Here is a 24,533-nt window from a genome sequence, read left to right on the forward strand (position 1 = left end):
CATATCCATCACCATGCACACATACTGCCGGCATACCTCCATTGATTTCCCTCAGACAAGCCACTCATCCAGTTAAGTATTGGAGAAATTACTTAGCTGATAATTTTGTTTTCGTTAGTATAGACAGATGGACTCGGGACCAATAGGGTTAGATGCTCCTCTGCTAGCAGATGGAGATGGAGTCAGGTTTCAAAGCTGACGTCACCTTAGATACACCCCTGCAGTGACCTCAGCCCTTCAGTATAATCTTCAAAAGCCATTGTGGACATACTATTGGAAAAAACTTGATTAAAAACTGATAACCGTAACTATACTCAATCACACAAACGCTGAATCCCAAGAAGATTATAGATGCCCTGATCTAGGGACTAAGTGACTGATTACCCGTAACCTCTTGAAATCGATATTCATTTCACAGACGATTCCTTGGCACCGTTCTTGGGCAGCCGTGGGCGGGATGCTGAGTCCATCTGTCTTCACAAAAGAAAACGAAATTAACAGCTAAGTAATTTCTCCATTTCCTAGCGTGTAGCCAGATGGACTCAGGACCAATGAGATGTACAAAAGCTTGTCCCGAACCGGGCGGGAGGCTGCCCGTGTTCCAGTTAGCACTGTCTCGCAAAGGCTGCCTCTTCTCGGCTTGGACATCCAGGCGACAGAATCTGGAGAAGGTGTGCAAGGAAGATGCCGTTACTGCTCGGCAGATGTCGACAGGAGACAGTAGCTTAACTTCTGCCTAGGATACTGCATGGGCCCTAGTGGAATGAGCTTTAACCTGAAGGGGTAAAGGCTTCCCTGCCTATACATAAGCTCCCGTGATCACTTCCTTGATCCAGCAAGCTATGGTAGCTCACAAAGCTGCTTGTTTCCTTTCACCGTGAAGAACAAATAAGCAGTCCATCTTGCATACCGATTCTGTATGTTCTAGATACCATACTAACAGCCTACTGATGTTTAAGTGGTGTAGGAGGCAGTGGTCTTCCAAGACCTTGCGTCTCTCTAGGGATGGTAAGGAAATGGATTGGATCAACTGAAACTCCGAGACTACCTTCAGTGTTCAAGAAATATAAAGGATCCCAAAGGGAGGAGCACAAAAAAGAATATCTAGTGGAACTGAGGGAAACAAAGTAATCAGGAAGGCAAAAAGTCAAGCAGAAGAAAGGATTGCCAAAGAGGTAAAAGCGAGGTGACAAAACATTTTTCAGATACATCAGAGAAAGGAGAAAAGTCCAAAGTAGTATAGTGAAATTGAAAGGTGGAAAAGATCAATGTGTGGAGACAGACGAAGAAATGGCAGAAATATTAAACGAATACTTCAGTTCGGTGTTCACTAAAGAGGACCCTGGAGAAGCACTGTCGCTAATTAACAAGAAACCGGAGGGGAGTGGAGTAGATGTAACTCCATTTACAGTAGAGAATGTATGGGAAGAGCTGGGGAAACAAAGTGGAAAAAGCCATGGGGCCTGAAGGGGTTAATCCCAGGATACTGAAAAAGCTCAGAGATGTGCTGGCAGCTCCGCTGAGTGACCTGTTCAATAGATCCCTGGAAACGGGAGTGGTGCCGAGAGATTGGAGAAGAGCGGTAGTGGTCCCACTTCACAAGAGTGGGAGCAGAGAGGAGGCTGGTAACTACAGACAAGTTAGCCTCACCTCGGTGGTGGGAAAAGTAATGGAGTTGCTGCTGAAAGAAAGAATAGTGAACTATCTACAGTCAGGAGAATTGCTGGACCAGAGGCAGCATGGATTCACCAGGGGAAAATCCTGTCAGAAAAATCTGATTGACTTTTTTGACTGGGTGACTAGAGAATTGGATAGAGGAAGAGCGCTCGATGTCATCTACTTGGATTTCAGCAAAGCTTTTGATACGGTCCCGCACAGGAGGCTGGTGAGTAAAATGAGAAGCTTAGGAGTGAGTGCCGAGGTGGTGACCTGGATTGCAAATTGGTTGACAGACAGAAGGCAATGTTTGATGGTAAACGGAACTTACTCTGAAGTAGTGCCGCAAGGATCGGTGTTGGGACCGATCCTGTTCAATATCTATGTGAGCGACATAGCGGATGAGATAGAAGGTAAGGTTTGCCTTTTTGCGGATGACACTAAGATCTGCAACAGAGTGGACACGCCGGAAGGAGTGGAGTGGAGAGAATGAGATGGGAGAGAATGAGACGGGATTTAAGGAAGCTGGAAGAGTGGTCAAAGATATGGCAGCTGAGATTCAATGCCAAGAAGTGCAGAGCCATGCATATGGGGTGCAGAAATCCGAAAGAACTGTATTCGATGGGGGGTGAAGGGCTGATGTGCACAGAGCAGGAGAGAGACCTTGGGGTGATAGTGTCAAACGATCTGAAGTCGGTGAAACAATGTGACAAGGCTATAGCTAAAGCCAGAAGAATGCTGGGCTGCATAGAGAGAGTAATATAGAGTAAGAAAAGGGAAGTGATTATCCCCTTGTACAGGTCCTTGGTGAGGCGTCACCTGGAGTACTGTGCTCAGTTCTGGAGACCGTATCTCCAAAGGGACAGAGACAGGATGGAGGTGGTCCACAGAAGGGCAAACAAAAAGGTGGATGGCCTTAATCAAATGACTTATGAGGAGAGATTGAATAATCTAAATATGTTCACCCTGGAGGAAAGAAGGAACAGAGGTGAAATGATATAGAGACTTTCAGATATTTGAAAGGTTTTAATGATCCAAAGACAACGACAAACTTTTTCCGTTGGAAAAAAAATCAGCAGAACTAGGGATCACGATTTGAAGCTCCAAGGAAGAAGACTCAGAACCAATGTCTGGAAGTATTTCTTCACGGAGAGGGTGGTGGATGCCTGAAACGCCCTTTCGGAGGAAGTGGTGAAGACCAAAACTGTGAAGGACTTCAAAGAGGCGTGGGATAAACACTGTGGATCCATAAAGTCTACAGGATGTGAATGAAGAGAGGGTGGCTTGTGGGAAAGGCAGCTAATACCTGGAGATAATACCCTTATTCAATGGACATACACACGATTAATGCGACTACGATAGTGCTCTATGCTTCAACAGCAAGAGGAAATGTGGATAAAAGGATTTGCATTCACAAAAAAGCAGGGAGTAGCTTGCTTGTTACAGCGATTACTACCCCAAACCAAACAAGCCTGATACTTCATTTTCAATGCATATCCAGTGTAGCTCTCTGCTTCAACAGCAGGGGTGAATGAAGAAAATATTATTTTATATTCAAACAACCAATAAGGACTGAATTACACAGTCTGGGTAAACAAATAAGCATGGGTGTAAGCTTGCTTGTTACGGTAGTTACTACCCCAAATCAATTAAGCCTGATACTTCACTTTCAATACATATCCAGAGTAGCTCTCTGCTTCAACGGCAGGGGGGAATGAAGAAAGGTGGATTTATATTCAGATAACAACCAACAAGGACTAAATTGCACAGGCTGGGTAAACAAATAAGCGTGGGAGTAGCTTGCTTATTGCGGCGGTTACTACCCCTAACCAATTAAGCTAGATACTTCACTTAGAAGCAGTTCCTGCACTGCTCTCTACATTAATGGTGGGGTTGGAAGGGAAATAGAACCAAAAGGTTACATTAATGGCGGGGGTGGATGGGAAATAGAACCAAAAGGTTACTAAATGCCAAGAGTAACATAAGTATGAGAGAGGAGAAAAAAAAAAGTGTGAAAGCTTGCTGGGCAGGCTGGATGGGCCATTTGGTATTCTTTTGCCGACATTTCTATGTTTCTATGTAAGAAGGAAGGGACGGTGCGAAGCTGCAATGCTCCTGGAGTCAATCAGAGGAACAGCTCCCGACATGACAGCGCCTGTGGTTCAGAGATGTGACGAGTCGAGCATTTTTCCACCAAGAATACAATCTTCAGCATTAACAGACACAGAGACAGAGTGCGCAGCGGCCGAAAGTAAGGCCCTGCTAAGAAGTCCAATATTAGATTGAGGTTCCATAGGGGGACCAGCCACTTTAAGGGTGGTCAGAGGTGTTTAATTCCTTTTAGGAAACGGGCCAAGTCGGATGTGTCGACAGGTGGGTTCTGTTCACCTTGCCTCTGAAACAGGAGAGCGCTGCCACCTGGACCTTCAAGGAATTGAGGGACAGTCCTTTGGTCAGGCCATCTTGTAAGAATTTCAGAATCATGGGGATCTTGGTTGTCCAAAGTGGCACCCCATGTTCCTCACACCAGGCCTCAAATATTCTCCAGATCTGCAAGTACATCAGGGACATCGAGAACTTCCGTGCGCGGAGCAAGGTGACGATTACAGCTGAAAATCCACGCTTCATCAGGCGGGCCCTCTCAAGGGCCAGACAGTAAGACAAAACTGAGTTGGGTCCTCGTGAAAGATCAGACCTTGTTGGAGAAGATCCCTGTGCAGGGGGAGGCATAGGGGGCTCTCCACCAGAAACCTCAGAATGTCTGCATACCACGGGTGTCTTGGCCAATCCGGGGCCACCAGGACTAATCCTCTGTGGCATGCGATCTTGCGAATGACCTTGCCCAGCAGAAGCCACGGAGGGAAGGCATACAGTAAGTCCTCCTCTGGACAGGTCTGGAGAAGGGCGTCGATCCCTTGGGAGCGCTGATCTCTTCTGCGACTGAAGAATCCGGGGACCTTCGCATTGTGAGATGTGTCCAGTAGATCAGAAGTTATTGGCCAAGATATTAGCTGACCACCTAGCTAACTTACTCCCTTTACTAGTGAGACCAGGTCAGGTGGGGTTTGTACCAAAGCGTTATGGTCTTACTAATATCCGGAAAATACTTACTGCCCTTGCCCTTTGTGAACACATGTGGGAACCTTGTCTGACAGTCAGCTTTTATGCCGAAAAAGCTTTTGATAGGGTGGAATGGCATAATCTTTTCTCTAGTTTGAGACAGGCGGGGATAACTGGGTTGTTTCTAGATGCTGTGAGCCTCTTATATAGTAATCCGGAGGCGATATTTTGGTTAATGGGAATCTGTCCGCACCCTTTTTGATGCAGCGGGGGACGAGGGAGGGATGCCCCCTGTCTCCCCTCTTATTTCTACTTCAGTTGGAACCTTTGCTCTGTGCTATTCAGCTTCACAAGGGTTTTCAACAAGAGACGTTCAAATATGCCGCTTATATGGATGATATATTAGTATTTTTAACGGACCCTCCCCGGTCTTTGACTGCCTTGTTGCGCTTATTTGCTGAATTTGGTTCCTTCTCCGGTTTGAAATTAAATCCTGAAAAATCTGAGGCTTTGGGGTTCCCTGATGTATTGAAGGTTAATTGGGAGGGCGTGTTCCCGTTAACTTGGGCAGAGGGCAAACAAATATTTGGGGCTGTTTCTTCCTACTGACCTTTCCAAATTGTATTATTATAATGTCACTCCATTGCTTCAACAGACGCAGGATAAACTGAGGGCCTGGGCGCATTTACCCTTAACCCTTAATAGGCGAAATAATTTGTTTAAAATGATCATACTCCGAAAGTGGCTCTACTTATTTCAAAATCTCCCTTTGCTCCTTAAACGTCAGGATTTAACCCTAATAGAGATGGTGCTGCGGCGTTTTCTCTGGCGACACAAAAAAGCTCATATTCCCCTTGTTCGCCTACAAAATAAATGGGGTGGTGGAGGTCTGGGTGTCCCAGATTTGGGTGTCTATAACCTGGCTTGTAATATGCGGATCATCCAAGAATGGTTACTGGGGGAGTTTTATTTTGTGAATTAGCCTGCTGAAAAAACGTTAGTGGATCCACTGGATCTTCGCTGTGTGCTGCAATGTACCAAAGCTAATTAATTTCCTCCCCAGGAGCTTCGGTATCTGGTGTCTCCTATTTGGTATACTTGGGCCAGAGTTATGAAAGCCATGTCCTTGCTGCAGGTCTGCACCTACTTGCTACCGATTCGAGGCAACTGAGATTTTGTTCTGGGAACACAATCCTCAGGCTTTCAAGATTTGGCGGGATAGGGGGGTGGAACAATTGGGGTAGGTCCTAGACGCTACTGGTGCTTTGCTGCCGTTTTCGGAATTGGTTTCTATACATGGTCTGAGACGGCCACATTGCCTTACATACTATCAATTGCAGCACTATGTTAAGTCTTTAACAGCCCAAGCACTTCGGCCGCAAGGGTTTACCACTATAGAGAATTGTTTGGGTTGAGCAAGAACTCTCCGTTACTTTCGTGCATACAACGGGCGGGGCTTTGGACTGATCCGTGGTACTACAAGAACTACAGGAACGAAAAATATCAGGTAAGAACCAATTTTCCTTTCCCTGTACATACCCAGATCAGTCCAGACACTTGGGATGTTACTAGAGCTAACTTACTTAGGGTGGGAGCCGGAGAGACCCGTTCGGAGCACTCCTTCTCCAAATCCCCAGGAATCCAGGGCCTGAATATCCAGTCTGTAATGCCTTGCAAAAGTGTGTAATGACGTCCATGTGGCTGCCCTGCAAATTTCCTGGGGCGAAACCTGTTGGCATTCCACCCATGAAGCAGCTTGTGACCGTGTAGAATGGGCACGAAGTCCAACAGGTACCAACTTCCCACACAGTAAATACACAAAACTTATAGCTTCTTTCAGCCAACGAGCTATCGTAGTCTTTGATGCTATATTACCTCTTTTTGGACCACTCCACAATACAAAGTGATGGTCTGACACACGGAAGGAATTTGTAACCTCCAGATATCGCAGCAGAGACCTATGTACATCCAATTTCCGTAAGTCCTTAGCAACTGGATCAGACTGGTCAAAATCTGAAAAAGACGGAAGTTCTACCGACTGATTCAAGTGAAAGGAAGAAACCACTTTCAGAAGAAAGGAACCGTCTGTAAGGAGACCCCTGAATCCGAAATTCGTAAGAAAGGCTCCCTGCACGACAACGCCTGCAATTCAGACACCCAACGGGCGGACGTAATAGCTACCAGAAACACTACTTTCAGCGTGAGATCCTTCAATGTCGCTCTCTTTAGAGGCTCAAAAGGCAGAGAACACAAAGCTGAGAGAACCAAATTCAGACTCCAAGAAGGACACGGATGGCGGAGCAGAAGGCATAAGTGCTTTGCTCCTTGAAGGAAACGAGCCACATCCAGGTGCAACGCAAACGCTACTCCCTGAATCTTACCTCGTAGACAACTGAGTGCTGCCACCGGTACTCTGAGCGAACTACTTGACAAACCTTTTGAGGGTCCAGCTTGGAGAAAACACAGAATGTCTGACACCGATGCTCAAGTGGGATTTACCTCGCGGCCTAAGCACCAGGCTTCAAAGACTTTCAACACTGACATAAGCCAGGGAAGTAGATGGTTTGCGAGAGCGCAATAATGTAGCTACCACCGCGTCAGAATATCCTTTGCTCTTTAGCCGCTGCCTCTCAAAAGCCATGCCGATAGACAGAAGCGATCTGCCTGTTCCAAACAGAAGGGGCCTTGATGCAGAAGAGCCGCGGCGGTTAGATTGAGCAGATCTGCAAACCAGGGACGTCTCGGCCACTCCAGAGCTACTAGAATCACCTCCGCCGGATGGAGCTCTATTCACCAGATCACTTTGCCGATCAGAAGCCAGGGAGGAAACACGTACAGTAAGATGTTCGCTGGCCAGGGAAGAACCAGAGCATCAACGCCTTCAGCTCCTGTTTCTCTATGGCGACTGAAGAAGCGCGGGGCCTTGGCATTCTTGAAGGTTGCCATCAGATCCATGCAGGGCGTGCCCCACGTATTGCATATGAGCTGGAAGGCCTCGTCGGACAACTCCCATTCCCCGGGATCGAGACAGTGATGAATGAGGAAGTCTGCCTGAACGTTGTCTACCCCGGCTATGTGGGATGCCGCAGTGCTGACGAGATGCTGCTCCGCCCAGTGTATCAACTGCTGCGCTTCTGCTGCCACCGGCCGGCTCTTGGTTCCTCCTTGGCGATTGATATAGGCTACAGTGGTTGCATGTCAGACAAAACTCTGACCGACTTCCGCTGAAGGAGTGAAAGGAAAGCTTGTAAGGCTAGCCCCACTGCCCTGGTCTCCAAACGATTGATTGACCAATGAGATTCCTCTCGGGACCACTGTCCCTGTACTGACTTCCCCAGACAAACTGCTCACCAACCGGAGAGACTGGCATCTGTGGTGATCACTGTCCATTCGGGCATCACCAAGGGAAATCTGTGCTCCAAATGGTCCAAGACGAGCCACCAGTCGAGACTGTATCTTGCGGAATCCGTAAGAGGAAGGGGCAGGTGAAATTGTTCAGAAACTGGATTCCACCAGGACACCAATATTGATTGTAATGGACGCATATGGGCAAAGGCCCAGGGCACCAACTCCAGGATGGACGTCATGGATCCCAGGACTTTCAAGTAATCCCGCACTCTGGGAATAGGCTTGGATAGCAAGTCCCGCACCTGTCCCTGCAGTTTGACCACGTGCTCTGTAGTGAGAAAAACTCTCCCCTGCTTCGTGTCAAACAGGGCTCCCAGAAATTCCAAGGACTGAGAAGGAGTCAGACGAATCTTGGCAAGGTTGACCACCCAGATGAGTGATCTCAAGAGTTGCAGCACCCTGTGGATGGCTGAACGACAAAGAACCTCGGATTTTGCCTGAATCAGCCAGTCATCTAGATAGAGATGTACCAACAATCCTTCCCTCCGGAGATGCGCTGCTACCACGACCATTACCTTGGCGAAATTTCTGGGAGCGGTGGCAAGACCGAAGGGTAGAGCTCGGAACTGGTAGTGATGTCCCAATATGCAGAACCTGAGGAACTTCTGGTGGTCAGACCTGATGCCTATATATAGATATGCCTCCGTGAGGTCCAGAGAAGCCAGAAAATATCCCTTTCTCACCGAACTGATGACAGACGGAAACAAGGCACCCAACGACATCTGTTGACCCTTTTTAGATCTAAAATAGGTTGGAAAGTACCTTTCTTTTTGGGGACCATGAAGTAAATGGAATAGCGGCCCCTCCGTCGTTCGGTGGGCGGAACTGGCATTATGGCTCCCAACTGTAGCAGGCGTTGTAGCATACCTTGTACCGCCTCTCGTTTCTCCTGGTACGCGCACGGAGAGATTAGAAACTTGTCCCGAGGACGCCATACAAAATCTAAAGCGTAACCTTGACTTATCACAGTGAGGACCCACTGGTCTGACGTCAACTTGGCCCATTCCTCAAAAAAGAGCGATAGTCTGTCCCCACTACTGGTACAGAGGAATGGACCGGCAGTATCTCATTGCGAGGACTTAGCTCCAGAGGCCGACTGGGGGTTACTGGGTCTGCTGAAACATCTGCCTTGAAAGGACTGAGACCACGACTGTTGTCTACTTGAACTTTGGCGAAAAGATGAACCAGTCGATCGAGGCCTCCTACTACCCCGGAAGCGAGACCGAGCTGGAAAGGAGCCCCTCGACCTGGACTGGTCTTCTGGTAGTTTATGAACCTTAATCTCCCCCAAAGATTGAATCATGTCCTCCAAATCTTTGCCAAACAGCAACTTGCCTTTGAAAGGTAGCAAGCCGAGCTGAGCCTTAGACGAGACATCCGCTGCCCAGTTCCGCAACCACAGAAGCCTGCGTGCAGAGACCGCAGATACCATGGACCTGGCCGAAGTTCGCAACAGATCATTAAGTGCATCTGCGCTATAAGCAATTACCGCCTCCAGACGACCTGCCTGGAGAGCCTCACCTCCGAAAGGTCGACGTTGGCCTGGAGCTGCTGCACCCAGTGAAGGCCCGCGTACGGAGCAAAATTGCTGCGCATTGCCGCTCGCACCCCCAGCACTGACACCTCAAAAATCTTCTTGAGCTGAAGCTCCAATTTTCTGTCCTGTAGGTCCTTGAGGGCCATCACCCCCGTGACTGAGATGGTGGTTTTCTTAAGAACAAAAGAAAAACATAAGAACATGCCATACTGGGTCAGACCAAGGGTCCATCAAGCCCAGCATCCTGTTTCCAACAGTGGCCAATCCAGTCCATAAGAACCTGGCAAGTACCCAAAATCTAAGTCTATTCCATGTTACCGTTGCTAGTAATAGCGGTGGTTATTATCTAAGTCAGACACTGCTGCATCCACCTTGGTAACTTGAAGATGATCTATCCTGTCTTTTTTTTTTTTTTTTTTTTACAATCAGGTAATCAGAAGAGACTGTGGGTTTTGCACCTCCATCTGCTGGAAACAGAGAAATACTGATGGACTGTGGGTGGCACCTTGGTATATAGGAAAATTAGTTCTTACCTGTTAATTTTAATTCCTGTAGTGCCATGGATCAGTCCAGACCGTGGGTTGAGCCTCCTGTCCAGCAGATGGAGACAGACCAAAACTGAAAGTGTATCCTATATCAGGACAGAGCCTACCCTGCAGCCCTTCAGTATAACCATTGTCAAAGCAGAAAACAACAAAACATGAGTAGGATCAAGCAAGTAACCAAAAAGCTCAACTAAGCAACTCAATAACCTTGTAAAGAACATGGTACAACTAAACGCTCCTGCAAATACTTGGTTCCACCCGGATTCCACCAAGGATTCCGGTGTTCCGTAGAATGAAGTATCGACTTCCAAGAATCTGCAATAACAAGCTTCGAGTGGACAGTAAGAGGAGAAAACTGGGAAGGGCGTCTGGACTGATCCATGGTTCTACAGGACGAAAATTAACAGGTAAGAACTAATTTTCCTTTCCCTGTACGTACCCGGATCAGTCCAGACCGTGGGATGTACCAAAGCTTCCCTAAACCGGGTGGGACCGAGACAGTCCTGCTTGAAGGACTTGCCGCCCAAAGGAACCGAAAACCGGTGCTTGCACATCCAGATGGTAATGTCGAGCAAAAGTATGCAGGGATGTCCATGTGGCGGCCCTGCAAATCACTTGCGGAGAAACCGATTGGCTCTCCCCCCAGGAAGTAGCTTGAGAACGCAACGAATGAGCCTTTAAGCCCTCAGGAACCACCCGAACTTGGCAAAGATAGGCCGAGGAAATCGCCTCTTTCAACCACCGTGCAATAGTAGTCTTAGAAGCAGGTTTGCCTCGATTGGGACCACTCCAGAGGACAAAAAGATGATCTGAGACCCGAAAGTCATTGGTGACCTGGAGATACCAGAGTAGAACTCGTTTGACAAAGTTTACGAAGATCGCCCCCAGCAGTACCCGCAATCTCTTCTGGGGAGATGCAGGAAGCTCTACCGACTGGTTGACATGGAAAGTGGAGAAAATCTTCGGCAACAAAGAAGGCAAACCGTTTTGAGAGAAACACCTGAGTTGGAAAAACGCAAAAAATGTTCCCGACAGGATAATGCTTGAATCTCGGAGACACATCAAGCAGAAGAGATAGCGACTAGAAAAACTGTCTTGAGCGTGAGATCCTTTACCGTAGCCTGACGGAGAGGCTTGAATGGGGCCACACAGAGAGCCCGGAGGACGAGATTAAGACTCCACGATGGGCAAATAGAACGAGCGGGTGGTTGTAGGTGCTTGGCTCCCTTCAAGAATTGAACCATGTCTGGGTGGCCCGCTAAGGGATGACCCTCGACCCGTCCAAGGAGTGAGCCGAGAGCGGAAACTTGCATGCGCAGGGAACTGAAGGAAAGACCCTTGGAGAGACCCTTCTGCAGAAAGGAAAGGACCAAAGAAACCGGAGCGGAGCATGCTGAGACGCCCGACTCCGCACAAACAGTCTCAAAGACCTTCCAAACTCGCACATATGCTAGAGAAGTCGACTGCTTCCGAGCTCGCAGCAAAGTGGAAATAACCTCCTCCTTATACCCTTTACGCCTCAGTCGTCTCCGTTCAAAAGCCAGGCCGCTAGACAAAAGCGATTGGCCTGGTCGAAAAATACGGGTCCCTGCCGGAGCAGACGAGGAAGATGGCCTAGCTGAAGAGGTCCATCTGTCGCCAGATTGACAAGATCCGCGAACCTTGGTCTGCGAGGCCATTCGGGTGCTACCAGAACCACTGGCCCTCGGTGGAGTTCTAGTCTTCAGAGAACTTTTCCCACTAGAGGCCACGGAGGGAACACGTATAGGAGGACGTCCGTGGGCCATGGAAGAGCCAGAGCATCCACTCCCTCCGAGCCATGCTCCTCCATCAGCTGAAGAAGCGGTTGGCCTTGGCATTGCGCAAGGTCACCATAAGGTCCAGGTGAGGGGGACCCCACCTGTCGACGATCAGATCCATGGCTTCTTCAGAGAGTTCCCACTCCCCCCGATCAAGAGACTGACAACCGAGGAAATCAGCCTGCACATTCTCCTTGCCCGCTATGTGAGAGGCCACCAGGCATTCCAGATGTCGCTCCGCCCATTCGAAGAGATGGCTGGCTTCTAGAGCTACCAGGCGACTGCGAGTGCCTCCCTGACGGTTGATATAAGCCACGGTGGTGGAGTTGTTGGAAAGAACCCGCACCGCTTTGCCGCCTATCAGAGGAAGAAACTCCTGCAGCGCCAGCTGCACTGCCCGTGCCTCCAACCGATTGATGTGCCAACGAGATTGAACCGGAGACCAGACCCCCTGAGTGGACTGGGACTGGCAGACTGCGCCCCAGCCCGAGGGACTGGCGTCCATGGTTACTATCGTCCACTGTGGCGATTGAAGAGGCATTCCCCGGAGGAGATGAGGGAGCGAAAGCCACCACTGCAAGGTAGTGGCAGTAGAAGCTGAAAGCGGGAGAACCACATGAAACTTCCGACACCAGCTGCCAACGGGATAGCAAAGCTTTCTGTAACGGTCGCATATAAGCAAATGCCCAGGGGACGAGGTCTATGGTGGAAGCCATCGAGCTCGAGACCTGTAGGTAGTCCCAGGCCGTCGGAAGAGACAGCAAGAGCAGATTCCGAACCTGGTCGATCAACTTGAGAGCCTGCGCACGAGGAAGGAACACCTTGCCGATCCGAGTATCGAAGTGGGCCCCCAGGAACTCTAACACTTGGGAAGGCTGAAGATTGCTTTTGGGAAAATTCACTATCAAGCTGAGCGACGCGAGGAGAGTTAGGACCCGATCCACCGCCTGTCTGCAGAAACTTTCCGACTTGGCTCTCACGAGCCAGTCGTCCAGATAGGGGTGGACAAGGACTCCTTCGCGGCGGAGGGCCGCCGCCACCACCACCATGACCTTGGTGAAGGTGCGTAGTGCAGTAGCGAGGCTGAAGGGCAGTGCCCGAAACTGAAAATCCCGGTTGAGGATGTGGAAGTGAAGATACCTCTGGTAATCGCGGTGAATCGGAATATGGAAGTAGGCCTCTGTCAAATCGAGAGGCGAGGAACTCTCCGGGGTGAATTGCCGCGATGACCGCTCTCAAGGTTTCCATGTGAAAATGAGGGATCTTGAGGGCCCGGTTAACCCTCTTGAGATCTAAGATTGGCTGAAAGGCACCATCCTTCTTGGGAGCCACGAAGTAAATAGAATACTGGCCTGTGCCGAGCTCCTCCTTCGGGACCGGGACCACTGCGCCCAGACTCAGAAGCCTGGTGAGGGTTTGCTCCATCGCCTCCCGCTTGAGACGACCGCAAAGGGAGAATACAAAGAGGTCCGGTAGATCTCGAACAAATTCTAAGGCGTAACAGTCTTGGACAATGTCGAGGACCCACTGGTCCGACGTAATTTTGACCCATTCCTCGAAGAACAGGGAGAGACGACCTACCAGAAAGGGAACTGAGGAATGGGTCAACCGAACTTCATTGTGTGGAGGGCTTTATGGTGGGGCGTTGAGACTATCCCTCGCAAAAGGGTCGGCATCCTCGAAAGGGCTGAGACCAGGATTGAGACCGGGAAGAATAACCTCTGGAGGAGCCACCTCGTCCACGGGGTGTGTATCTTTGCTGCCCCCGGAAGCGAGGACGTGAGGGCGCAAAAGATCGAGATTGTTTCGGACGGTCTGCCGGTAGCTTATGCACCTTGTTTTCCCCCAAGGAATAAGAAAATTATTACTTACCTGCTAATTTTCGTTCCTGTAGTACCATGGATCAGTCCAGACAGTGGGTTATGTCCCCAATCCAGCAGATGGAGTCAGCACAAGCTTTGAGGGGGCGTATCCATATATACTACTACCCCCTCTGCAGGAGTTCAGTATCAAGTATATCAAAGCCCGAGTAGAAACCCCCGAAGGATCAAGTTTGTGGAAACAGATAATGAAAACAATTGTAACCGCAACAAGTAACTGCAAACATCCTACCAACTTGTAGGGAGCTGTGAAAAACAGCGAAAAGAAACGACTGTGAAGACACAGAACACTGCGAGCAAGAAGTAGCGCAGAGCTGAGCAGGATCAAGAACCCAAACGCGGTGGGCGTCTGGACTGATCCATGGTACTACAGGAACGAAAATTAGCAGGTAAGTAATAATTTTCTTTTCCCTGTACGTACCTGGATCAGTCCAGACAGTGGGATGTACCCAAGCTTCCCTAAATCGGGTGGGGTCCTGCAAGGCCTGCTCGGAGAACCTGCTCGCCAAAGTGTCCAGAGACCGAAGAGGCGAGGTGCAGACGATAGTGCCTCGAGAACGTGTGTAACGATTTCCAGGTGGCTGCCCTACAAATTTCCTGCGAGGATACCGAGCGAACCTCCGCCCAGGAAGCCGCCTGAGAACGTGTAGAATGCGCTACGATTCCGGGTGGGGGAGTCCGACCCGCCCCAATGTAGGAAGCAGCAATGCCGGCCTTCAGCCATCTGGCAATGGTAGTCTTCGAGGCCTGAGACCCCTTCTTAGGACCGGCCCAGAGTACGAAGAGATGGTCAGAGGTCCGGAACTCATTTGTAGCCTCCAGATAGAGGCGCAGAGTGCACTTGACATTCAAGAGACGGAGAGACTTCGGCTCTGAGGAAGAGAAGGACGGCAACTCCACCGTCTGGTTCACATGGAATGCAGAAACCAACCTTCGGAAGGAAGGAGGGAACGGTGGCGAAGCGAAACTCCAGAGTCGGAGAAAACGGAGATAGGGCTCTCTACACGACAGAGCCTGCAGCTCCGAGATGCGTCGAGCGGAACAGATGGCCACAAGAAATACAGTCTTGAGAGTGAGATCCTTTATCGTTGCACTGCGCAGCGGCTCGAACGGTGGTCCCGACAGGGAGCGAAGCACAAGGTTAAGACTCCAGGAGGGACAAGGGTCCCGTAACGGAGGACGCATATGCTTGACACCCTTGAGAAAACGAGCAATGTCAGGATACTGAAGAAGAGAGCCCCCATCGCTCAACAGCAAACCAAGGGCGGCCACCTGAACCCGTAGTGAATTATAGGCGAGCCCTTTTTCCACCCCCGCCTGTAGAAACTGAAGGATCTGAGGTACAGAAGCCTTAGCGGGTCTCGTGGCCTGGCTGGTACACCACAGCTCGAACACCTTCCAGACTCGAACATAGGCCGCCGACGTCAATGTCTTTCGTGCCCGCAATAGCATGGATACTACCGCCTCCGGGTAGCCCCGACGCCGGAGGCGGCGCCTCACAAAAGCCAGGCCGCAAGACAGAAGAGTTCTGCCTGCTCGAAAAATACCGAGCCCTGATGTAGGAGCTGGGGGAGGTGCCCCAGCCTGATTGGCCCGTCGATCACCAGCTGTAGCAGGTCCGCAAACCAGGGTCGCCTGGGCCATTCTGGGGCAACGAAAACCACGGTCCCCTGATGGCTTTCTATTCTGCGGAGCATCCTGCCCACCAGGGGCCATGGTGGAAAAGCGTAGAGCAGAAGATGTGGCGGCCACAGGAGGACCAGGGCATCCACTCCCTCCGCGCCTCGCTCTCTCTGGCGACTGAAGAAGCGTGGAGCCTTGGCGTTGAGAGCGCGACGCCATCAGATCCAAGTGGGGGGGCCCCCCACCGATGGACGAGAAGTTGCATCGCTTTGTCGGAGAGAGACCACTCTCCGGGGTCCAGCAGTTGACGACTGAGGAAGTCCCGCCTGGACGTTGTCCACACCGGCGATGTGCGAGGCCGCTAGCCGGACGAGATGACGCTCCGCCCATTGCATCAGCAGCGCCGCCTCGAGCGCGACCTGCGGGCTGCGCGTGCCTCCTTGTCGGTTGATGTAGCCACGGTGGTAGCGTTGTCCGATAGGATTCTGACTTCCCGGTTCCGAAGAAGCGGGAGGAAATGTCGCAGAGCTAGCCGGACCGCTCTGGTTTCCAGACGGTTGATTGACCACTTCGCCTCCACCGTGGACCACGTCCCCTGAGTGGCGCTTCGATCGCAGACTGCACCCCAGCCTGCTAGACTGGCATCGGTGGTCACCACCACCCAATTTGGCAGATCGAGGGACACGCCACGGGCCAGGTTCGGCGGATCCAACACCAGCCCAGACTGTCCCTGGCATTCTGCGGGAGCGGGAGAATCATCTGGTAGTCCTGCGATACTGGTTTCCAATGGGAGAGGAGCGCCCACTGTAAGGTCCTGATGTGCGCGAAAGCCCAAGGTACAAGGTCGATGGTGGACCCCATCACTCCCAGGAGTTGCAGGTAGTCCCAGGAGGTGGGCTCTGGTAACGCAGAGAACCGTCGTGTGTGATCCCGCAAGGATTGAGCTTTGTCCTGGCGCAGAAAGACTTTGCCCAGTAGGGTGTTGAAGGTCGCCCCCAAAAAAAAACCCAAGCGTTGCGAGGGCATGAGGGAGCTCTTGGAGAAGTTCACTACCCATCCCAGGGAATGTAGAAACCGTACTACTCGAGTCACCGTTGAGCGTCCATGATCGAATGACTTCGCCCGGAGGAGCCAATCGTCCAGATAAGGATGAACCAGGATGCCCTCCTTCCGGAGAGCTGCCGCCACGACTACCATGATCTTGGTGAAGGTGCGCAGCGCCGTCGCCAATCCGAACGGGAGAGCCGTGAACTGAAAATGCTGGTCCAGAATTTTGAAACGAAGGAAACGGTGGTGGTCCGGGCGGATGGGAATGTGCAGGTAGGCCTCCGTTAAGTCCAGGGAGGAGAGGAACTCCCCCCGATGCACCACCGCAATCACTGACCGGAGCGTTTCCATGCGGAACCGAACGACTCGAAGGGATTTGTTGACTTCCTTGAGGACTAGGATAGGCCGGAAGGAACCGTCCTTCTTTGGTACGACGAAATAGATGGAATAGTGGCCCGAGCCCACCTCTCCGAAGGGCACGGGCGCAATAGTGCCTATCTCCTGGAGTCTGTCCAGAGTCAGCTGCACCGCTCCTCTCTTGAGGTCCGAGCCACAGGGGGAAAAGATGAACCTTCCCTGCGGGGGGCGGACAAATTCCGTGTTTTATGGTATCCAGGACCCACTGGTCCGAGGTGATCCGTGCCCACTCCGCATAGAAATAAGTTAGTCGGTCCCCAATCCTGGGGACAGGGGAGTGGGCGAGACTGGCATCATTGTGAAGACTTGGTATAGGGGTTCCCGGTTCCGGGAGTAGTGCGTGCGGGCCGACGCCCGCGAAAGGAGCGCGACCAGGGCTGAGACCTGGGGGCGGATGACCGGGAGCCCGCCTGCCTGTATCCCCTGTAGCGCCGTTGCGCTCTGGCTCTGGTCCGAGAAGAAGAAAATGCTCTGGATGGTCGAAACCTATCCTCTGGCAGCCGATGAACAGCGTTCTCCCCCCGGGACTTGATGATCTGGTCCAAATCCTCCCCGAAGAGGAACTTGCCCCTGAAGGGAAGAGAGCCCAGACTCGACTTAGAGGACGTATCAGCCGCCCAATTGCGTAGCCACAGTAGTCGTCGTGCTGCCACTACCGAAACCATGGATCTTGCGAGGACCCGAAAAAGGTCGTACGAGGCGTCCGCCCCATACGCCACTGCGGCTTCTAGCCGATCTGCCTGGGCAGCCTCATCGGACGGAAGGTTCTGAGACGTGAGGAGTGAGACCTCGAAAACCCCGCTTAAGGAAAACTTCCAACTTACGATCCTGTGTGTCCCGCAACGCCGCACCTCCTGTCACTGGGATAGTCGTCCTCTTCGTGACCGCCGACACTGCGGAGTCCACCTTTGGGACCTTGATGAGGTCCAGAAATCTTCGGGGGAGCGGGTACAGCTTTTCCATAGCCCGGCTGCTCTTCAGGGAGGCCTCCAGGGTGTCCCATTCCCTGGTGAGAAGTTGTAAAAACGAGTCATGAATGGGAAAAGCCCGAGCCCTCGCTGGAGTGCCGCAGGACAGGATCTTCCCTTCCTTGAAGAAGTGACGACAGCGGAGCTACTGGGTGCAGGCGGGTCCAAATCTAATTCTTGGATGATCTGCGGGATGAGGTCGTCCAGCTCTTCCCTCTGGAAGAGGCGTAGGGTACGCGGATCATCCCCCTCCTGCGTGCCGTCCCCTTGTCCCCCCGTCCGGGGAGGTCAAGTCCATGTCCCGCTGAGTCTGGCACCGCCCCCACTGCCGCGGGCGTGGATCGGACCCGGGTAGGAAGGCGGGAGGCCCCACTACCCGGAGGGTCGGGGGGGGCCGGCGTCGAGGGCGACATCCAAGGGATCTTAGGAGGGGGGGGGTCCCACAGGTGCTTCCAGCCCCTGCAGATAAGCGGTATGCATGAGCAGGATAAAACTCCGGAGAGAACCCCGGCCTGCTCGGGTGCGCTTCGGGGGCGGCGTGGTTCCTGCTCCCTGGCTCTGGGTGCTTGGTTTCCTGCACCAAAATCGGGGGAACACCCCCGCTGGTAGAGTCCTCCAGGGATCCGTTCTCCCTCGTGGCCTCCAGGATCCGTTCCCCCTCGTGGCCTGCGCCTCAGGGCGCTCAGAATGTAAAATGGCCGCCGTTCCCCGCCAAAAATGGCGGAGTGGCCGGCCCGCGCCGCCCGGGCAAAAAAGAGAAATCAGTCAGGGACTGTGAGGTACCTTCCCCCCCAGGAAGGCATCGTGCACAGATGCCCTCCCGGGAAATCCGGGACCCCGGGTTTCCGCAGGCCGCACAGCGGGACGGCTGCGGCATCGGGATCGCTGTAGGAGAAAAGAAAAAGCCACCGGGGGGGGGGGCCACGCACACAAAAGCACCGCTGCGGGGGGGCCCGGTCGGCCCGCACTGCCCACTGTCCGAAAATAGAGGAGGGTGCCGCGGGGGGGCGTTCCCGGCCACACGACCCGCCCCAGACATCTTTCCCTAAATGGCTCAGCACCCCATGAGGAGCTGTAAAATGGCCGCGGGTGAGGGAGTAAAGAGCGAAGAGGCCGGCTCCACCGGCTTTCGCGGGCACCGGGGGCTGAGCTGTGAAGGAAAAAACTACAAAGGAAAAACAAACTTACCCCTGGCTGCAACGAGAAATAAACAGCAAGGCCGCAGAGAAGAGACAAGGAAGAGAAGCCACTCCCCAGGAGTTGAAAGAACTCTGCCTTTTTTTTTTTTTAAACTTAATACAAACTTGATACAAACTTGATCCACAGAAAAAGACAACAACAAGCCATAATCAAGCAAGAAAGTGAAGAAAAAGGAAAAGGAGGGGAAGCCTGATTCCCCTACTCGCATCTGCTGGAGTCAGAAGATACTGAACTCCTGCAGAGGGGGTAGTAGTATATATGGATACGCCCCCTCAAAGCTTGTGCTGACTCCATCTGCTGGATTGGGGACATAACCCACTGTCTGGACTGATCCAGGTACGTACAGGGAATGATAAGCTGCTCTAGGTCCTCTCCAAAAAGCAACTTACCTTTGAAGGGCAACGTGCCCAGCCTTGCCTTGGAGGACGGGTCAGTGGACCAATTGCGGAGCCAGAGGAGTCTTCTAGCGGAGACCGCCGAGATCATCGCCTTTGCCTGGACGCGGAGGAGGTCATACAGTGCATCAGCCCCATATGTTATGACACCTTCCATTCAGCCTGCTCTGCCTCTGCAGACGGGAGGTCCTGGGTGCAGAGTAATTGTTGAACCCACCTGAGACCTGCCCACTGCATGAGACTGCTGCAGATAGTCGCTCGGACTCCCAGGGCCAGGACTTCAAAGATACGCTTCAGATGGGCCTCGAGCTTACGATCCTGTCTGTCCTTCAGAGCTGTTGATCCCACCACCGGGATAGTGGTGTGCTTGGTGAACGCCGAAACAGAAGAGTCCACTGTGGGAATCTTCAGCATGTCCAAGCATTCCTCCGGGAGGGGATAGAGCTTATCCATAGCCTGCCCCATCCGGAGTCCCGCTTCGGGAGCCTCTCATTCCTGCAAGAGTAGCAACTTGTGCATAGGATGAAAGGGAAACGCGCTTGCCAGAGCCCTGAGTCCCGCCAGGACCGGGTCCATATCCTTGGGCAAGGAGGCCTTAAGGGTATCCACAGGGGGCCCCTCCAGCCCCAGTTCCTGGAGGACAAAGGGAATGAGGGGCTCCAACTCCTCCCTCTGAAACATGCAGAGAACCCTAGGATCATACCCCTCCAGGGATGGGAGTGCGCTCGCTAAATCTGATGTGGGATCCGGATCCGGGGTAACTGGGGCCACTGGAGGGTCAGGGATAGGGGCCACCCCTGGGACCACCCGCACCCTAACAGACCCCTGAGGTTCCACTACAGGAAAAACGGGTAACGGCGCGGGGCACGGAATTTTCGGTGGGGGGGGGGTCCTGGGGAAGGGTCCTCCTCCTCCTCCTGCAAGCTAACCAAATATGAGAACAAAATCGGAGGAAAAACGAGCCTTGGATTTCCTGGGAGGGGGGGGGGTGTCAGGGACCACATCCTGAGGGACCTCAGGGCTCAAGTCAGGGGGGAAAATCTTGAAATTCTTGCTCCGCAGCCCTCGGCAGCTCCGAATTGGGAGCTGCCGAAATCCCCAAAATGGCTGCCGTTCCCGCGTTTTGCAGACCCGGGAACGGCCTGGCCATGCGCTGGGGGTTCCGTCCCCAGGCTAAATTTGCTTGTCCTGCCGAGGAGGGGCCTTCCTCACCCGGCAGGCAAGCGCGACGAGGGCTCCCCACACGCTAGGCAGGCTGCTGGCTGCGGCATCCTCAGCGAAGAGGAGCCGCGCGCTGAAGAAAAAAATCTAAAAATAGGATAATTGGCAGGGGAGTGAAGCTGCACGCTCCTCCGTGTCTGGCTGCCGGTTCGATCCCCAGGAAAAAAAAAGAGATTAAAGTTTGAAAAAAAATGTTTTTTTTCTCAAAAAAGCCAAACTGAGCCAAAAGCAATGGAGCACCAAGCTCTCTAGGCAGCTGGAGGGGGGGGACGACAAATGACTGGCCACCAGCCTCGGTCCCCACACCAGGAAGCACTCACGGACTTAGGCTATGCCCAGCACAAGGGGCGAAGCCCCCCTAAGTCCGGCAAGAGCCAGGACCGTCTCCTGCACAGCCCTGAAACAATTAAACTTCAAACTAAGAATTTCTTTTTTTTTTTATTTAGAAAAATCCTACCAGAATCCCGAAGGAATAAGTACTTGCTTGATCCAACAAGAAAAGAAGGAAAAAGAAGGCTGACTAGCCCAAATCAGGAGACCGCAGGGTGAGCTGATCCATCTGCTGGAGACAGACAAATACTGAAGGGCTGCAGGGTAGGGTCTGTCCTGATTTAGGATACCCTTTCAGTTTTGGTCTGTCTCCATCTGCTGGACAGGAGGCTCAACCCACGATCTGGACTGATCCGGGTACGTACAGGGAAAGGGCAGAGTTGTTTTAAAACTTCTCTGTCTCCATCTGCTGGAGGGGAGGCAAAACCCAGGTGTCTGGGCTGATCCAGGTACGTACAGGGAACTGCAAATTTGCATTTCTACCATCTGCTGGAGACAGAGAAATACTAAGGGACTTGCAGATGGCATTCAGTTATGCAGCAGTGCCTGAAAATGTTTTATTTCCTGCCTCCATCTGCTGGACGGGATGCAAGACCCACTTGTCTGGACTAATCTGGGGCATAAACAGGAAACATATTTAAGTCCATAAATCTCATCTCATGTAGTTTTTGGTGCAGACGCTACACTGTCTCCAGCCTTGTCTTTAGTTATTTGGAGGTACAGCCTCCAGGACTGGCCACAATATTCTAGCTGAGGCATGATCACTGCTTTCTGCAGATTGTGCTTCTCCCTGCGCATTCCTATGGCTCTGGCCCGAGCCTTAGCACACTTTCTCTGTTTTGAGATCACCTCGAAGTCTCTCTCCTGGCTGGTGCACCTCATTCCCCCATCATGCATGCTCCCTCCATTTCCGTTCCCTGAATGCTTGACGCTAAACTTTTTTGCGCTGAATCTATACCTGCGCCTGGCACAGCTCTTTTCCCCACCTGCAGTCACAGCATTCCCAGAGATATCTCCCAAGAATGCCCCACCTCCAGAAGATGCCTTCTCGGTCTGGCTGTTGATTACTGGAACTGCCACTTTCTTGGGAGCTGGGAAGTTGTGAGAGAAGCTGCGCTTTAGCTTCTTGGCCTGGAGCTGTGCATCAATCTTCAATCCCTTCAGTGCCTCTGTGGACAGGTTCCGTTTCAGCACAGCTGCCTTTTTATAGCCATCATAAAGTCCAAAGGCAATGTCCCGGTTCAGAGTGGTCCAGGAAGCCCGCAAATCCACCAGGTGCAACCGGTGTGTATAGAAGGCATTCTCCCCTTCTGTGGCAGAGAGCTCCTATAACAGTAAGCAGAGAATCAGTGCTATGAAGCCCAATTCTTAGTCCCTGCAGTACAGAGGGAGCATCAGTGCTGCAGGGACAGTGTGAGAGGGGGCCTCTTCAGTGCTGCGTCTCTGGCAGGGACAGTGTTGAGAGGGGGCCTCTTCAGTGCTGCGTGTCTGGCAGGGACAATGTGAGAGGGGGTCTCTTCAGTGCTGCGTCTCTGGCAGGGACAGTGTGAGAGGGGCCCCTTCAGTGCAGTGTCTCAGGCAGGGACAGTGTGAGAGGGGACCTCTTCAGTGCTGTCTCTCTGGCAGGAACAGTGTGAGGGGGCCTCTTCAGTGCTGCGTCTCTGACAGGGACAGCGTGAGAGGAGGCCTCTTCAGTGCTGCATCTCTGGCAGGGACAGCGTGAGAGGGGGCCTCTTTAGTGCTGCGTCTCTGGCAGGGACAATGTGAGAGGGGGTCTCTTCAGTGCTGCGTCTCTGGCAGGGACAGTGTGAGAGGGGCCCCTTCAGTGCAGCGTCTCAGGCAGGGACAGTGTGAGAGGGGCCCCTTCAGTGCAGCATCTCAGGCAGGGACAGTGTGAGAGGGGCCCCTTTAGTGCTGCTGTACCTTTGGCAGGGAGCATCAGAGCTGCAGAAATAGTGTGAAAGGGAACATTGTAGGTACCTCAGTCCGGTTGCTGTGGCGCTGGTAGGTCAGAGAAGACAGGCTGAGCAGGTGGGTTTTCTTCACCAGGCTGTCCAGCTGATGATCTGCATTCTCATCACATGTGGACGCCATTAGGTGTACAGTGACCAGGCTGAGGTCACTCACCATCTGCGGGACGCTCCATTCTGAGATCAGGCGACGCATCACTGTCCCAGCTGTTGTCAGGACGATGGAAGGGAAAAGGAAGAAGAGATCATCAAATTCTTTTACAAAGTAAAAGAAATAGTAAACATCTGCCCATTGATCATTCAGAAATGGAAAAATTAATTACCTGATAATTTCATTTTCCTTAGTGTAGAGAGATGGATTCAAGACCAATGGGTTATATGCTCTCCTGCTAGCAGATGGAGAATGAGTCAGGTTTCAAAGCTGATGTCACCCTAGATACACCCCTGCAGTGACCTCAGCCCTTCAGCATTCTCTTCAAAAGCCATTGTGGATCTACTATTGAAAAACTTGATTAAAACAATTAAAAATGGATAACTAACTGTACTCAACCAAACAAAACGCTGAATCCCAGAAAGGATATAGATGTGAACTAGGGCTTGGGCGACAGTTTACCCGTAATCTCTTGGAATCGATATTCATTTCACAGCCGATTCCTTGGCATCGTTCTTGGGCAGCTGTGGGTGGGATGCTGTCTAAACAAAGGAAAATGAAATTAGCAGCTAAGTAATTTCTCCATTTCCTAGCGTGTAGCCAGATAGACTCAGGAACAATGGGACGCACAGCCAGATCTCAAAGCTACTCCTGATTGGGACGGGAAGCTGCCTGCGACCCAGTTAGCACTGCCCTTGCAAAGGCTGCGTCCTCTCAGGCTTGAACGTCCAGGTGATAGGACCTGGAAAAGATGTGCAAGGAAGACCTCGTCGCCGCTCGGCAGATGTCGATGGGCGACAGCAGTCTAGCTTCCACCCAGGAGACTGCCTGAGCCCTAGTGGAATGTGCTTAAACTTGAACGGGTACTGGCTTTCCTGCCTCTACATAAGCTCCCGTGTCCAACTCCTTGATCCAGCTAGCTATGGTAGCCCATGAAGCTGGTTCGCCCCATTTCCTTCCACTGTGAAGAACAAACAAGCGGTCCGTCTTGTGGACCAGTTCTGAAACTTCCAGATACTGCACCAAAAGCCTACTGATGTTTAGATGGCGGAGGAGACTGTATTCTTCAGTGTCCTTGCGCCTATCTAACGATGGCAATGAAATGGAGTGATTCAAATGAAACTCAACTACCTTGGCCAAGAAGGATGGAACGGTACGAAGTTGTAATGCTCCTGGAGTCATCCGAAGGATCAGTTCCCGACATGACAATGAGCCAAGCATATTGCTACCAGGAACACCATTTTCAGGGTTAGCAAGCATAAGGAAAAACTGCGCAGCGGCCGAAAGAAGAACCCTACCCAAAACTCCAATATTAGATTAAGATTC

General features: G+C 51.9%; 1 protein-coding gene across 3 annotated transcripts in view; it reads right to left on the reverse strand.

Moving 5' to 3' along the window:
* KIAA0100 (KIAA0100 ortholog) overlaps positions 1–24,533 on the reverse strand; it is a 294,167-nt gene that overhangs the window by 98,755 nt on the left and 170,879 nt on the right. For 2 of the 3 annotated variants that reach the window (XM_029611003.1, XM_029611005.1), the window contains exons 23-24: positions 23,067–23,263; positions 22,073–22,412 (exon numbers count right to left, since the gene is read on the reverse strand). In XM_029611003.1, coding sequence (XP_029466863.1) covers positions 22,073–22,412; positions 23,067–23,263 — 537 coding nt within the window. The remainder of the gene's footprint in view (positions 1–22,072; positions 22,413–23,066; positions 23,264–24,533) is intronic. The other variant, XM_029611004.1, reaches the window with a different exon arrangement.

This window comes from Rhinatrema bivittatum, chromosome 8 (genome assembly GCF_901001135.1).
Source record: "Rhinatrema bivittatum chromosome 8, aRhiBiv1.1, whole genome shotgun sequence".
NCBI classification, from domain to species: Eukaryota; Metazoa; Chordata; class Amphibia; order Gymnophiona; family Rhinatrematidae; genus Rhinatrema; species Rhinatrema bivittatum.